We start from the raw sequence: 16005 nt of genomic DNA, 5'->3' as shown, positions 1-16005 counted from the left end.
TTCGCTTTTATGGACTTTTAATAAACCGGGCAAATGGTATCTTCACTAACTGCTTCTTACTTGTCACCATATTGCCTGTAGAAACTGTTAAGTACCCCCTTTTTTTGTTAGACCTGTTAAGATTTGATACCTTTTCTAATCCTCACATAAGATAGTTTTGCTAGATGTATATTGAGAGCATCAGTTAACCTAGCTAGAAAACTGACTACTTACTTTTCAAGTATTTAAAGTGCTGTTTGGCTGCAGGATGAATTTAATGGAGGGAATTGTTTGTTAATTTATAATTCACCTATTTCAATAGCCAAAAGTTTCTTATACTCATTACTTCCTGTAATCCTAATGGATGAACATCAGATTTAAACATTTTAACATAATGATGAACTAGGTTAAAATGTTAAGTCCGAGGTTGTCAGTTTGCCTGGGGGAAGGAGAGGAGTCTACTGGAGGCTGCAGTGTCCATTTTCTGTCCACACCTGTTGTACCTAGGCATTAAAAGACATGATGTTTCTTTTTCAGCATGTTCAATGGAGTTGGAGATGGTAACAGCATGCATGTTTCTCTGCAGATTAATTGTGCTGCTGTAGTCCAGGTGGTGTGTAAAATATATAGCCTGTATTAGGGATAAATATTTTCTAAATATGTCTGCTGTTGTATATAGTACTGAGTCCCAACAGGCATAATTTAACAGTGTCAAATGTCAAAATTGTCACATTTTCTGGTTTGCCTCATTTAGGCATCTAGAGTAGAGGACTATCATGGTGGTGTTACATGTTACAAAACTGGAAAAAAAACTTGTACGTGCCCTGCCAATGTTACTTCTGTCTGGAGCTAGTGTTCTTAGTCTAAAACTTCCATGAATAAAATAAAGCGTATATTTAAGAAAAGGGGCATAAGGAAAGAAAATCAAATCCTTCAGGTATATCATGTACATCCGACTACAGACCTTTTGAGAGGGATGTAACTCTTTCAGCAACAGGTAGTACCAAGAAAGACCGCTCTGATTCGGGGGGAAGTTAGGGGGATGCTTTGAAGGAAAGTTGGTTATTGATGCAAATATCTTTTCAGAATAATAAGAGTCTTCTAATAATCCAGCTAGTCTGCTTTGGGGTAGTTATACAGAACTGCATGTTTCTTAGAAGTGAGTGGAGCCTTCAGTGTAAGCGTAGAGCTTTCAATTTCATTATATTTTAAAGCTTTTTTCTTATGTACATATTCAGTGCTGGGTAAGTAATATCTCCTTTTCACCCCCTTTATCTGCAGTAGGCTTTTATCACTTACAGTAGTAACAGAAAAGCATGGTAGTACATCATGGTGCCTCTGGCTAGAGAGAGCTATCCAAATATGACTGGCTCTGGTCTGGGGCCCTTGTATTCCATTATGAGGTAGCTACTGTCTTTCTTCCCTGTATTTTATCAGCTGAAAACTGTTCCTTTGTTAGCACAAGTGTTTCTCAAGAGGTGAGCTGCTGGCTTTAGAAAAGTGTATCCAACACATGTTGGAACAAGTCTGACTTTTTCTGTTTTGTTTGATACACTGAAACTACCTAAGGTTTAAAAAAAAAAAAAAAAAAAAAAAAAAAAGTATAACTGCATTAGATTAAATACAAAAGGGAAAATTGATTTTAAAATAAAGAAAAACATGTTTTAGATATTTTAGAAATAGCATTTGGACCCTTGGTTATCCTTTTGATTGTGCTTTGACTTAGTGAAATGAATCAAAGGTTAATTATTTTTGCTATGTGGAGGTGGAATCAAGCAGTTGTTGAGACTGAGTTCAGTAGCTTCTAAATACAGAACACTTGGTTGTGGTCCATGAAAATCTGGCTGGTCACCTGGTGCTAACTCTCCTCGTTTCTGCTTTACATCAGAAGTCCCTAAAATGCATTACTTTTCTACTATTACTTTTCCATGTAAGAAACTGCTGTAGTTACGACAGGGATGTTATTTGATCACCAGTGGCCGAGGACATGGTGCTGAAAGGAAGGGAAGTGTTCATAAAAGACTCTCTATTATGTTGTAGTCCATACCATAAAAAAAGTTGGAGAACCTGTAAGTTGGTGATAAGATATTGATCCTGTTGCTACTAGGTATGTGGGTGAAATTCACTTCAAGTGAACAGTGACTGAAAGTTGTGATCGATGCAACATAAGAACCTAGCTATAGCTCTGATGGCTGTCTGGTGTCTTGGTTCAGTAGTCCAAAACTACCATAACAGTTGGCAGAGATTAAAAGGTTAACTTTTCCAATTTCCAGTGGCAAGTAGAGAACTTCATAGCATGTGGGAGGAAGGGGAACTAAGCCATCAACTTCTACACAATGTTTTTATCCGGGGTGTAGCCAGGACTTATTTTTTGGCAGGGCCTGCGGCTGACTTGGGTGGGCCTGGCAGGAAAAACAAGCACTTTTGGTCATGTGACTGGAAGCCAGAAGTTCAGGAAAGTGGAGCGGACCAGCCGAGATTAAGCTGCCTGACACTCCAGTTGCCAAGGTAGCAAGTTAAGTGGAGCATTGGCAGCAGAAGCAACCAATTGATTGGGCCTGCTTTCAAAGTGGGTGGGTTATGGCCCACTCAGGCCCACCCCTAGCTATGCCCATTATTAAAAAAAAATAAAAAGCTCTTATGGTAATGATTACCTTGGAAATGTCAACTGAATATAAGATGATACAGTGTTGTTTTCCTGAGTTTGAAGATAACTAATTCGTGAGCTTCTGCTCAAAGCTTGCCAAGTTGTGGAAACAGCATGGAATTAACAAGACTTTCATCACTTTCATTACTGCTATTCAAGTCCTTTTTAGGCCGCTTTGAAACTGACAAGAATTATGTCAGTTCCATGTTATTACCACAGCTATTAGGGAAACAAATGAGCAGCAGCCCAGGCAGGTTATGAATTGTTCATGAAGGAGGAGGACCCCAAAATTGGAGGCCAGTGCAGTGATAAGGTTTTCTTTTCATTCACTTCCACAACAACCAAAAGGAAATGAAGCCACAGGAGGGAGAGTACTGCACTGCAACAAATTCAGGACAACTTGACTTGCATCTTGCTGAGTTTCTTGACTGCTCAGCTGATTTTAATTACACCAAAGCTTCAGATTGTTTACTGGGGTGTCTAAGCTTATTAAAAGGCTCCAGCTAAATGCTTATGTAGTGGATTGAATGAAAACTGAAGGTTTAAGTCTTGCTTGGTTGTACCATCATATTTGGGGGCTTTTCTGAAGGCAGTTCAATTATGACAAATATGTAGATTTGTCTATTACCTGAATATATTGAACTTTCTGATTTCTAATTCTGAAATAGAATATTTTTTATTGGAAGATTTTGGATAATGAGTCTTTTTTTACCTTTCCTTATGTGTTACGTTTCCTGCATAATTCTAAGGAAATGGTAGCATTTAGTTACATACTCTTGAATAAAACAAATGATAAATTCTGTCCCTCCTAAAACCAGAATTACATTTCAAGAAATTTGCCTGGAATGAAAGGATGGGTGGTTTGCACATTCACAAAAGAAAAAAGGAATAGATTAACCCAAATGAGCAAGTTACATGTGTTCTTTCTTTGAACTTTGGAACAACTGAGTGCATGAACTGAAGCTGCTCTTGATCAGTTTTAATACTTTCAGCATTACAAGGCCCGTGTACCATTGTACGCTGAACACAAATTGACTTTGCCTGTCAGGTATACTATGATACTAATTGTATGAAGAGCAAGGGAAGTTCTGCACAGTGGGGTGTTTATGTTCCATCCCTCTTACCACCTCCCCCTGCACCCCACACTCTAAAAGTTCAGTGGCTAGAATGTGTCTGTCAGTGTTCCCTGCCTGTGGGTATATGTATGCTACTTAGACTGTATCAGCATAGCCCCATACAGTAGATGCAATCTGCACTGTGTTTTCCTGTTGCTATAGGAATACTCTCTCTCTCAACAATATTAGCTAGGTTGACAGAAACATTCTTCTGTCAATGTAGCTGTGTCTGCTTTGGGTTATGTCAGCATAGCTATGTCATTTTCTACATCATAAATATGTGGGGGGATTTTAAACCATGGAGCAACAAAGCTATGCCAATATAACTTTCAAGTGTAGACTAAACCTAGCCATTGATCAATACAGTTTTATTTGGAGCAGTGATAGTAGTAGAGAAGCGAGATTGATTAGCTTCATTTTTCCATGTAAAGATCCATGTCTTTTTCCCATATACTAAAGGCATATATTGGTACCAATCGCTAAAGATACAGAAGTGTCTAATTTTCAGGTATGAGAAGTAACTATGTTGAGCAGCAGAATGGGTAAGGCAATTCTCCAACCCATTCCATTGAATCCAGCTAGTTATTTTGTGTTCATTTTGAATATTAAGTAGCCAGTGCACTTATCCTGATTTGCAGATGATCCTAGGAAGGGGAGGAAAGAAACCTGTGACTGTATCCAAAAAGTGAGCCTGGAGATCACAGGGAACACAAGAGCTAATTATAGAGGTTTAATCTACATCTGATGTAATATTACATCATTAGTTTGGATGATACCTATAGCAGTTATGGTAATGACAACTTAATTTAGATGTTTTACTTGTAGCTAATACAAAATGTAAACTTCATAGCTTTTGGTAATATTGCAGTTTGTGTCATAATATATGTATCATTGTCTTTCAGTTTACAGACAAAAGACAATTACCACTTGGATGGAGAATAAAGGACCCAAGACAATAGAGTTAAAGAGGTAAAAGCTATAATATAAACTACCTGAAAGATTGATTTTTTTTTTTTAAATGGAATGGTTATTTTAACTATCACTAAAGTGGATTTGGGTCAGAAGGTTTATTATAACTTACTAACACAATCATTTTATTCTGGACTAGAAGTAGAGCTATTGTAGATATGGTTCTGCTTTAATTTTGATTTAATATAGAGCATTAATAAGTCAAAGTTCTTGACATCATACTGTCTTCAGCAAACAGTTTTGCTGCTTGCACAATTTGTAGGATCATATTCAGTTCTGATTTAAGGTGGTGCATCTGACTCTGACATCTGACTGCAACTGACTCTGATGGAGTTGTATCTGCTCACATCAGGGTTTAGTTTGGAGCATACTTTCCTAGCGGAGTATGAATGCCCAATCTTGCATTCATAATCTTATTCATAGGCTGACATGACAGTATCACTATTACAATTGTGTTAAATAAAGGTAAACTTGATGTACAATCTGCATCATTATGCTGGTACAAGTTATTAAGAATACTACCTAAAACATAACTAAACCCTCAAAGGTTTAATTTATGTAGTGTCTGGTATAAATTAATATCAGGCAATGTCTTTTCAGTAGAAAATAATAACTTTCAATTCCCATTATTATCATGTCAACAGGATTATTTTTCACAATAACAACAAAAAAAAAAATTGGAAAAGAAAATTTACAGTCATGATGAAATAACTAGCAAAAGCCAGGAAATTCTATTAAAGTGACTAATTAAGTGACGCCCTTTGTGCATGGGTATTACAGGGCCTCAGTTTGCTCTGTAATGTCATGCACATGAACGTATGTGGTGAAATACTTAGTAGAAAAAGGTGAATTAAGGATGGAATAGGAGTATTTATTCCAAATTCCATTTTTAGCTGTGGCTCTAATGTGAGGCCTTTAAAGGGACATATCAACCTCAAACCTAGTCAGTTTAAAAAAGAATGAAAAAGTGTGTGGTACTACACCTGTCTTATAGTCGTTCTGACAATTTTTATGACTATATAATCAGATGTTCCTTTTTTTAATGTTCTGACTTCTGTTGCTATTTTAAAGACTTGAACAAACAGGGAAAATTGAGTTTCTGCAAGCTGCTCCACCCAGGTGGACTTCTGTGCCCACGTGGAACAGCTTACAGGATTGGGTCCTGATGTTCTCTGCAGGCGAAACTGTGACATTTGCTATATATAAATGCCATCAAATATACAAAATAAACAAACAAAAAGCTTTCTTCCCTCTAATCTCTTTCAACTATAGTCAGTTACAAGTAACATCTGTAGTCTGTTAAAACAAAATTCAAACTGAAATTTTTGGGTTTTTTTTTTGAAGTTGGCAGTGTCATTTCAATATTTTAAGTTATTTTGAGTAGCCATTTATTGAGAAGTAGACAGTAGTATAATCAGAAATATCAATGAGCAGAGAAATCAATCTAAGTATACAGATTAATGGAAGCAAATATTGTAAGATGAAAGCCATCAAATTCTCTTTAGTTATAACTAGCATTCTTGTAGCTTTTGTGCTTTCAGTGTCAGGTCAGGAGCAGTGGCCCACTTATCCTGTTTATTTGGATTCCTTTGTTCATAGTACAGAATAAGTAATCAATTTATTTATCCATAGTATCATCAAAGAGCAGCAGAATATTATCATTTATTGATGGGACTGCTGACTTTCAGTAGCTCATCATAATGTGCTTAGTCATAGACTTTATAAACTGTAATAATCAGTAATTTTCCTTACTTATCTTTAGATGATGAAAGGTTAGGGAATGACCCATCAATGATTTGATCTATGTTACTTATAGACAATTCTATAATAATGCTTCAATAGTACATTCTATCTGAAGATCTTAAAGTGCTTTGTAAACATTGATTTAGTTCCACAATGTCCTTTTGCTATAGGTGTGTATTTTTATACAGAATTATGGATGTGCACATGTAGGCATAGACAGCTGAAGTGACTTGTCCAATGCTGCTTGAGTGGATGCTGGAAATATAAGCCAGATCTTTTGACTCACAGGCCTGTTATTTAACCAGTAGATCATGTTTACTTTTAGTGTAATGTTTAGTCGAGAACTGACTTGAGGTACTTTTAGCTGTAAAATAATAATGGATTTTGTAAATATCACTTTTTGTTAAACTGTAGCCTGTTTAGGACCACTGCATCAAAAATTATTGTACATAAATATATAAATAGGAAGTGTGTTGAATAGGAGTAGAGTGTGTATACAACATTGGTGAGACAACTGCTGGATTATTATTTTCAGTTCTGGTGTCCACATTTTTAAAAGTATGTTGAGAAATGGCTGAGTGTTCAAAGAAAAGCCTAAAAAATGATTTGAGGTATGGGAAACATAGCTTAAATTGAGCTAGTTAAATCGTATCGTATTGTATTTAGATTATCAAAGACAAGGTTAAGAAGTGAGTTGTTTTATCATGTCTTGAATTAACTATACTAAGATAGCAGACAAAGACATAACAAGATTCAGTAGCTAGAAAGTGAAGATAGAAAAATTTGAATTGGAAGTAAGGTGTGACTTTTTAACTGTGAGGATAATCAAACCCTGGAACAGATGACTGAAAGAAGTGACTAATTCATCATCTCACTTGGAGCCTTTAAAGAGAGACATGTTGTCTTTCTAAAATATATAGTTCAGCTGTAAGTTATTGGGCTTGATATAAGTGATTGGGTTTTACTGCTGGTGCTATTGGATGAAAATCTGTGGTCTATTTTAGATGGTTGTATAGTCCCTCTGGCCTTTAAATCTACAAATAAGAATTTCATTTGGAGAGAAACCATTAAACCCAGCTTTTTATATCTTTTCTTCCACAGTTTGCAAGGCAAAACTAATAACACAGGAGCAGATCCCAAGATGACTTCTGTTAAAAAGGATAACTTTTGTGATCATGATGTTAAAAAGCTAGAAAATATTTGTCCACAAAGCTATTCAAGAATATCTGTGGAAACGAGTACAAAACACGTAAATCTGCCTCAGACTGGCAACCTGTGTAAATGGGAGGCTGAGGGGATGTGTAGAGATCAGCCATCAGAAACCGAGCCTGTTAAAGGGACCTGGTCTGGAGATCAGTTTAAAAATGCCAACATTGATCAAATGCACAAAACTGGCAAGCAGGTTCACAGAGGTTGTGAAGAAAATAGTGACAATTGGACTCACAGGAAATTATCACCAGGCATGTCTGTGAAGATGGCAAATACAAAACATGCATCAAAAGACAGTGAAACGGAAGGAAAGGTGACTTCATGTAGTCCACAGCAGCTAAAGAGCTGCAATCCTGTCCATGTAGTCTGTGTAACTAGTGAGCAAGATGAGGTGGATGTAGTTCCAGAAAGCCCACTTTCAGATGCTTGCAGTGATGCCTGTGTATCTGACCTTGGAGGTTCAGGAAAACTGAACAAATATCAAAGTAGTTCAGAGGATTCACATGCTTTTGAGAAAGAAAGTGAACCTGAGTCACCAATGGATGTAGATAATTCCAAGAATAGCTGCCAGGGCTCAGAGGCTGATGAAGAAATAAGTCCATTTCTCGATGAGCAAGAGGATGTTGACACGTCAAAAGCTGCAAGCAAATCTTCCAGGTTTCAGCGGGGGAATGCTGAACTGGAGTTGAGAAGGTCACCATTTTCTTCCAAGTGTTGTGAAGGTGCTCGATATAACTTCCATTTTGAGGGGAGGGATGACTCTGTCAAAGAGGATGAATTACAGACAAAGTCATCTGCAATCTCTCCTGCTCAGTCCTCAGAATGCAAAGGTGCAAAACAGTGTGGGAAGAAGGACTCTAAAATCACTGCCCATTTCATGAGGCTACCCAGAACAGAGGAGAAAAGGTAATTTTCGTTTGTCCTCTTCTTCCTTCTTTCCCTCTTAAATATATTTCTTTTCAGTAATAGCGCAGTGGATGTTTTATTATCGCTAAGCAGTTTTGTGCAGTTGTACATAAAGTAGAGAAACCTATGGTTTAAAAACAGCAGATGAATTAAAAAATGTGTATATAACCTTCTTTCAAGGTTACAAAATAACAGCTTGTCTTGTGCCATCTCTAGAACACAGAAGAAATATTAAAGTCAGGGATGAACTGACCTTCTAAAGCCAGAGCAAAGTTAAGTGCTTCTCTGTATAGCTTGTCAAAGAAATTGTTTAGGATAATTGGATTTTAATACATGGAAACAAATGATAACACAGGACAGCTTTGACAAAGAATAGCTTTATTATTCATTTTTTGTAAACTGTAATAGCAGGGTCTTCTCAAAATAAAGAGGTAAGTATTTTCTTTTGATATCTCTTGGCAAACTAGTACTGTGAATTGTGGAATTACTTCTAAATGTTTCATATATGAGCTTGAATACAAATGAATTTTTCTTTCTCAAACATTAGTATGATCATAGGACCAAATTAAATTCCTAGTGTAATTTTATTGAAATCAATAGAGTTTATACCTAGGATGAACCTGGCCTACTGATCTATGTATGATAAAATCTAATACAATTTAGTAGCTTTTATCCACTTTTAAAGAGATTGAGTGGACTAATCCCTAAATACACTGATTTCCTAGAAAGCCTCAAAAATAGTTTATGAATTTAAGCCACTGATCAAGATGATTTCCTTCAAACTTCAATTGTTTTTCCTTTGTCAGTGATCAGTATTAAACGAACTGTTAGATTTTTGTATGTGCATTCATCTGATGCAAAGAAGGCAGAAGCTATAAAATTGAATCAGAATAGATGGGGAAAAGAGGCTTTTTGGTTTTTTGTTTTTTTTTTGTTTTTTCCCCCCAATGTTTACATTACTCAATTAAAAGAACAAACCTGATTTAGTTTTGCTCAAACTTGCCAAAATATCCACCTTTGGGCTGAGACCAACGTGGAAAAATTGAGCCCAGAAAACACTGAGAAAGATATTCATAAACAGGGCGATGGAGGTGGTTGCTGTTTGTTTGGTTTTGGTTTATCTGTATTACCATAAAGCATAAAAACCCTAGTAATGGACCAGGACCCCACTGTGCTAAGTGCTATACAAATACAGCAAAAACAAGCTGCCCCACAGAAATTACAATCTAAATATAAACAAAAGATAATGGATGGAGACAGACGGGAGTACAAGGAAACAATGAGATGGTATTGATCGGCATGTTATGCAGCAATCTCAGCACACGAGCAGTTTAACCCTGGTCAGGTTTTTTGTATGCATCATGGAAAAGGAGGGTTTTGAAAGAAGATAATAAGGTAGCTATGCAGTTATTTACAGGGAGCTTTTCCCAGGCATGAAGGACAGCATGAGGGAAAGCATGAAGGGTACTTGTTTGAAAATTTAACTGGTGGGGGATGGAGGCTGGCATCATTGACCTATCAGAGGTGGAAGTCAACATCTCAATGCTGAATGAGAGATGAAAGATAGGATGAAGCCAGATAGTGAAGGGTCTTGAATTGAAGACCAGTACCTTGCGTTAGAGAAGGGGGAGCCAGTGAAGACACGCAAAAAGAGGGTGACCTGGTCAAAGCATCGGGGTAGAAAAATTATCTCTGCAGCAGCATTCTGTATGGATGTGAGTGGGGCAAGATTGCATTTGTCAAGGCCAGAAAAAAGGATTTTGTTGAAGTAATGGAGATACAAAATGATGAGAGCCTGGAAGAAAATTTTAGTTGTGTGGATTGATAGGAAGGGCCATATATTAGAGAGAGTATGCAGAAAAAACCTGCAAGATTTAGATATAGCTTGTATGTGAGGATCCAATGAGAGGTCTGAGTTGAAGGTAACACCCAGGTTATGGGCCTGACTGGCAAGGTGTGGTGTTCAATATCAAGGAAAGGAGGTGTGGAGGAGAAGATTAAGAGCTTTTTTTTATCTAGTTGGAGCTTGAGCTGATGGCTAGACATTCATAGGGAGATGTTGGAGAGAGAGAGGCTGAGATTTTAGTTGGACATAGAGAGACAGGTCTGAAGTAGAGAGGTAGACCTGAGAGTTGTCAGCCTAGAAATGGGAGTTTAATTTCTATTTGTGGTTATAGTGGGAGTTGGAATTCTGCCTTAACCGTAGCAGGCCCTGTGTAGTGACCATTGTTATAGTTATTTTGGAAGTGGAATGTTAGGAATTCTTGTACCTTTTTTTGTTTTGTTTTTTAAGTAAAGATTGGTTATTGGCTGTTCAGGTCAAATGCTAAAACTTGAATTCTTCTTTTGCCAGGTACGGTAAAAGTGAGAACCGATTCTCAACTATTTTACTTCAAAATGTCTGTTTGTAACTTGTAGATATATTCAGAGTTACTGATTAGGTTTTGAAACTTGTTTTTGTTTTAATTTATAGAAGCTTTGTAATCTGTTTAAGTAGGTGCAACTTGGTAAACGGCACACCCATGGGTGTGAATGCAGACATGATGGGGGAAATCCTCAGTTGGTGTAAATTGGCGCAGCTGATTTCAATTTACATTATTTTAGGAGCTGCTCCTAAGAGTTCATCAGTAAACCTAATGCCTGTTGCCACTTGAAAAATCTTCATTTACTTTTGGGATTTTATTATTTTTTGTGTTGTGGCAGCATCTCGAAGCCCCAGGAATTGTGCCAGGCACTTTACACTCTTAAAAATCTTTATTTCTGTTTTATGAGTCATTTTGAAAAATTAAAATTAAAAACATTCTTACAATATTTCTGAAATAAATTAATCAGTGAGATGTTTCCCATTACAAAAGAGTTAGTTAAGACTGACTTTGTAACTTACACTTTTTCTGTTTGTTGGTTATTGTTTTAAATACACTATTTAGATACAGTCCTGTGTTCTTCTTTCTTCTTCTTGGTTTTCAAAGTACTGAGTGTTGATTTACTCTTTAGAAAGAGGTCTACCCTTCCTACTTGTCACAGGGCAACTGCACCTGTATTCTTTCTCTATGGACCACCAAAGTTGTACACTTTTAGGTTCCTCTCCCCCAGCTGTCATCTCTCTTGGGCAAAGACCTGTGTTTCACTCCTTCCTGACCAGAGTTTTAAGGCTGAACAGCTCCCTGGATTATACTGGAATATCCCTCACAAGTTAGACTAAACAGACCAGCACCTGCACTTTGATTTCTCTCCAAAGGCTATGACCTGTGTGTTGGCTGCAGTTATAAAATACCACACAACTACTTCCAAGCAAGCACATTTATTCTTAAAGTAAAACATTACAGAGAAAACATGTCAAAACAACAACAATGGTGGCCTGGTGCTGGATGGTATATGATCTCCATCTTTTTCAGGCTGATCGTAAAACCAAAGCATTTAGAGGCAAAGCAGTCCACAATAAGTTTTATGTCCTCAAGTGTGTGTGCAGTGAGGGCACAGTTGTCAGCAAACAGGAGCTGTCTTAATAGCTGTTCGATTACCTTGGTGTGGGCCCTGAGTCTCTGCAGATTGAGTAGACTCCCATCTAATCTAAATTGGATGTGTACTCATCTGTCAAAGTCTTGTAATGCAAATGAGCATGGCTGAAAAGGCAACGGCAAAGATGACTGGAGCTATTATGCATCCTTGTGTGGTGCTGTTGGTGACAGGGAAGACTTCTGATGAGTCACCAAACTCCTTCACCCCGCAATCATGCCATTGTAAAATAAGTGGCAGTCATCATCTTTGGGCAGCCAAATTTATTAAGGAGCTTCCATAGGCCCTCGTTGTGTCGAAAGCCTGGGTCAGGTCAATAAGTATTCTATACAGGTCCTTTTTCTGTTCATGAATGTTCTCTTGTATTTGTCGGGCTGCAAAAATCATGTCCATGGTGCCATGCCCAGTACAAAAGCCACACTGTGATTCTGGATACACCGAGTCCACTAGGTGAGAGACAAGGCTGTTGAGGATCTTCAAGGATTGTGCAAGGATCTTCCCTGCTATACACAAAAGTGAGATTGTGGGATGGTTTTCACAGCTAAATATGCTTTGCTCCCTTTTGTATAGATGGACTATGAAAGCATCCTTATACTTCTGGGGCATAGTACCCTATTCCCACATAGTCTTGAAATGGCTGGTGAGTTTCTTGATCAAATGAGCACCTGCACATTTTCAGGAAACTGCCATATCTGTCTTACTACTGAAAGGCAGATGAAGAACATAAGAATGGCCGTGCTGGATCAAACCAATGATCCATCTAGCTCAGTATCCTATCTTCTGACAGTGGCCAGTGCGAGGTGATTTAAAGAGAATGAACAGAACAGGGCAATTATTGAGTGATCAATCCCCTGTCCAGTCCCAGCATGTGGCAGTCAGAGGCATAAGGACACGCAGAGCATGGGGTTGCATCCCTGACCATCTTAGTTAATAGCCATTGATAGACCTATCCTCCATGAACTCGTCTAATTTTTTGTTTTAAACCCAGTTATAGTTTTGCCCTTCACAATATCCCCTGGTAAGTAGTTCTACAGGTTGACTATGTATTGCGTGAAGAAATACTTTCTCATGTTGGATTTAAACCTGCTGCCTGTTAATTTAATTGTGACCTAGTGGTTCTTGTGTTTGTGTTACTTACTCTTTCACATTTCCTTATTCACTTTCTCCACATCATTCATGATTTTATAGACATCTAACATGTCCTCCTTGCGTAGTCATCTCTTTCCCGACCTGAACAGTCCTAGTCATTTACTCTCTCCTTATATGGAAGTTGTTCCATACCCCTCATCGTTTTTGTTGCTCTTCTCTGTACCTTTTCCATTTCTAATATATCTTTTTTGAGATCGGGTGACCAGAACTCCACGCAGTATTCCAGGTGTGGGCATACCATGTATTTATATAGTGGTATTATGATCTTTTCTGTTTTATCTATCCCTTTCCTAATGGCACCTAACATTCTGTTAGGCTTTTTTTGACTGCTGCTGCATATTAAGCAAATGTTTTCAGAGAACTATCCAAGATGACTCCAAAATCTTTGAGTGGTAACAGCTAATTTAAATCCTACATATAGTTGGGATTATGTTTTCCAATGTGCATGGCTCTGCATTTGTCAATATTGAAATTCAACTTCCATTTTGTTGCCCAGTCACCTTGTGAGATCATTTTATAGCTGTTCCACTCTGCTTTTGACTTAACTATCTTGAGTAATTTTGTATCATCTGCAAACTTTGCCACCTCATTGTTCACCCTTTTTTCCAGATCATTTTTGAATATGTTGAACAGCACTGGTCCCAGTACAGATCCCTGGGGGACCCCGCTGTTTGCCTCTCTCCATTCTGAAAACTCACCATTTATTCCTATTCTTTGTTTCCTGTTTTTTATCCCATTATGGATCCATGAGAGGACCTTCCCTCTTATCCCATGACTGCTTACTTTTGCTTAAGAACCTTTGGTGAGGGACCTTGTCAAAGGCGCTCTGAAGTCCCAAGCACACTATATCCACTGGATCACTGTTGTCCAAAGGCTTGTTGATCCCCCTCAAAGAATTCTAATTTATTGGTTCGGTATGATTTTTCTGTACAAAAGCCATGTTGACTCTTCCCCAACAAATCATGCTCATCTATGTGTCTGATAATTTTGTTCTTCACTACAGCATCAACCAATTTGTCTGGTACTGAAGTTAGTCTTACCAGCCTGTAATTGCCAGGATTGCCTCTGGAGCCATTTTTAAAAATTAGCTATTACATCAGCTATTTTCCAGTCATCTGGTACAGAAGCTGATTTAAGCAATAGGTTGCATTCCACAATTAGCAGTTCTGCAGCTTCATATTTGAATTCCTTCAGGACTCTTGGGTGAATACCATCTGCTTCTAGTGACTTATTACTGTTGAATTGTTCCAAAACCTGCTCTATTTACACATCAATCTGGGACAGTTCCTCAGATATGTCACCTAAAAAGAATGGTTCAGGTGTGGGAATCTCCCTCACATCTTCTGCAAAGAAGACCAGTGCAAACAATTTGTTTAGCTTCTCTGTAACGGTCTTGTCTTCCTTGCATGCTCCTTTAGCACATCAATCATCCAGTGGTCCCACTGTTTGTTTAGCAGACTTCCTGTTTCTGATGTACTTTAAAAAATTGCTTAGTTTTTATGTCTTTTTCTAGATGTTAAAATTCTCTTCTGGCCTGCCTAATTTCACTTTTACACTTGACTTGCCAGAGTTTATGCTCTTTTCTGTTCTCCTCAGTAGGATTTGACTTCCAATTTGCAATGGATGCCTTTTTGCCTCTAACCCCCTGTTTTACTTTACTGTATAGCTACAGTGGCATTTCTTTAGTCCTCTTACTATTTTTTTATTATTATTTATTTGCAGTATACATTTTAGTTTGAGCCTCTGTTATGGTCTTTTTAAATAGTTTCCATGCAGCTTGCAGGCATTTCATCCTTGTAACTACTCCTTTTAATTTCCATGTAACTAGCTTCCTCATTTTTGTATAGTTCCCTTTCTTGAAGTTAAATGCTACTGTGGTGGGCTTCTTTGGTATTCCTTCCCCTTCCCCCAACAAAGATGTTAAACTTAATTACATTCTGGTCACTATTACTGAGCATTTCATCTATATCCACCTCTAGGACCAGATCCTGTGCTCCACTTAGAACTAAATTGAGAATTGCCTCTTTCCTTGTGGGTGCCAGGACTCTGTTCCAAGAAGCAGTCATTAATGGTATCTATAAATTTTATTTCTGCATCCCATCCTGGATGGAGAGAAATATTTTGGGAGCGATGGTAGCCCAAGTTACACATGACAGATAATTTCTCTTCTGTGTTCAGGTGTCTGGATGATGATCATAATATGTGCTTCTTCATGACCATTTAGGGTAGGGCATGATTTTTTGTTTTAGAAAGTATATTTAAGGGATTTTCACTGCTGAGTGAAGTGGTCTGCAAATGTAACACTCCATAAACTAATAGCATCCTTCTGGTAACTACAAAAATATGAATGTAACAGGAGAATACCTTTGCATTTATAATTTCTGATCTTAAACTGTTAACAAGGGGAATGGGAAACATCAGTATAAAGTTGATTTTATTAGTTGCCCAGTAAAGTACTATTGTATACCTGAAGAATGTAACCTCCTCCTAAGAAAAAGATGCCTGTTTCATTTAGGGTTTGTAATTTGTTGATCTTTGTTTTCAAAAAAGCATGTCTGTTTTGACGTTTTACTCCCCTTGAATGTGGTGGTTTGGGTTTTTAAGAATCTCCAATCGACCTGACTGCTTGTAAACCCTCCCCATCTGCTGTTTCCGCTTTCATTTCTGTATTCTGCTACAATAGCTTCTGGTTCTTCCTTTTTAGGGTTTTTTTACTTGTTTTTTTTTTTTTCTGAATACGATAAATATTTTACTAGTTACTTATCTTAGAAT

The 16005-nt window shown here is 37.6% G+C and overlaps 1 protein-coding gene across 1 annotated transcript in view; it reads left to right on the top strand.

The window, feature by feature from the left end:
* PARG (poly(ADP-ribose) glycohydrolase) overlaps positions 1-16005 on the top strand; it is a 126728-nt gene that overhangs the window by 769 nt on the left and 109954 nt on the right. The window contains exons 2-3 of the mRNA XM_067552474.1: positions 4644-4710; positions 7555-8568. Coding sequence (XP_067408575.1) covers positions 4644-4710; positions 7555-8568 — 1081 coding nt within the window. The remainder of the gene's footprint in view (positions 1-4643; positions 4711-7554; positions 8569-16005) is intronic.

This window comes from Emydura macquarii, unplaced genomic scaffold (genome assembly GCF_026122565.2).
Source record: "Emydura macquarii macquarii isolate MOO-44397 ecotype Brisbane River unplaced genomic scaffold, CSIRO-AGI_Emac_v2 contig_1390, whole genome shotgun sequence".
NCBI lineage: Eukaryota > Metazoa > Chordata > Testudines > Chelidae > Emydura > Emydura macquarii.
The sequence above is the reverse complement of the archived record's forward strand: the minus strand, read 5'-3'. Positions and strand labels throughout refer to the sequence as shown.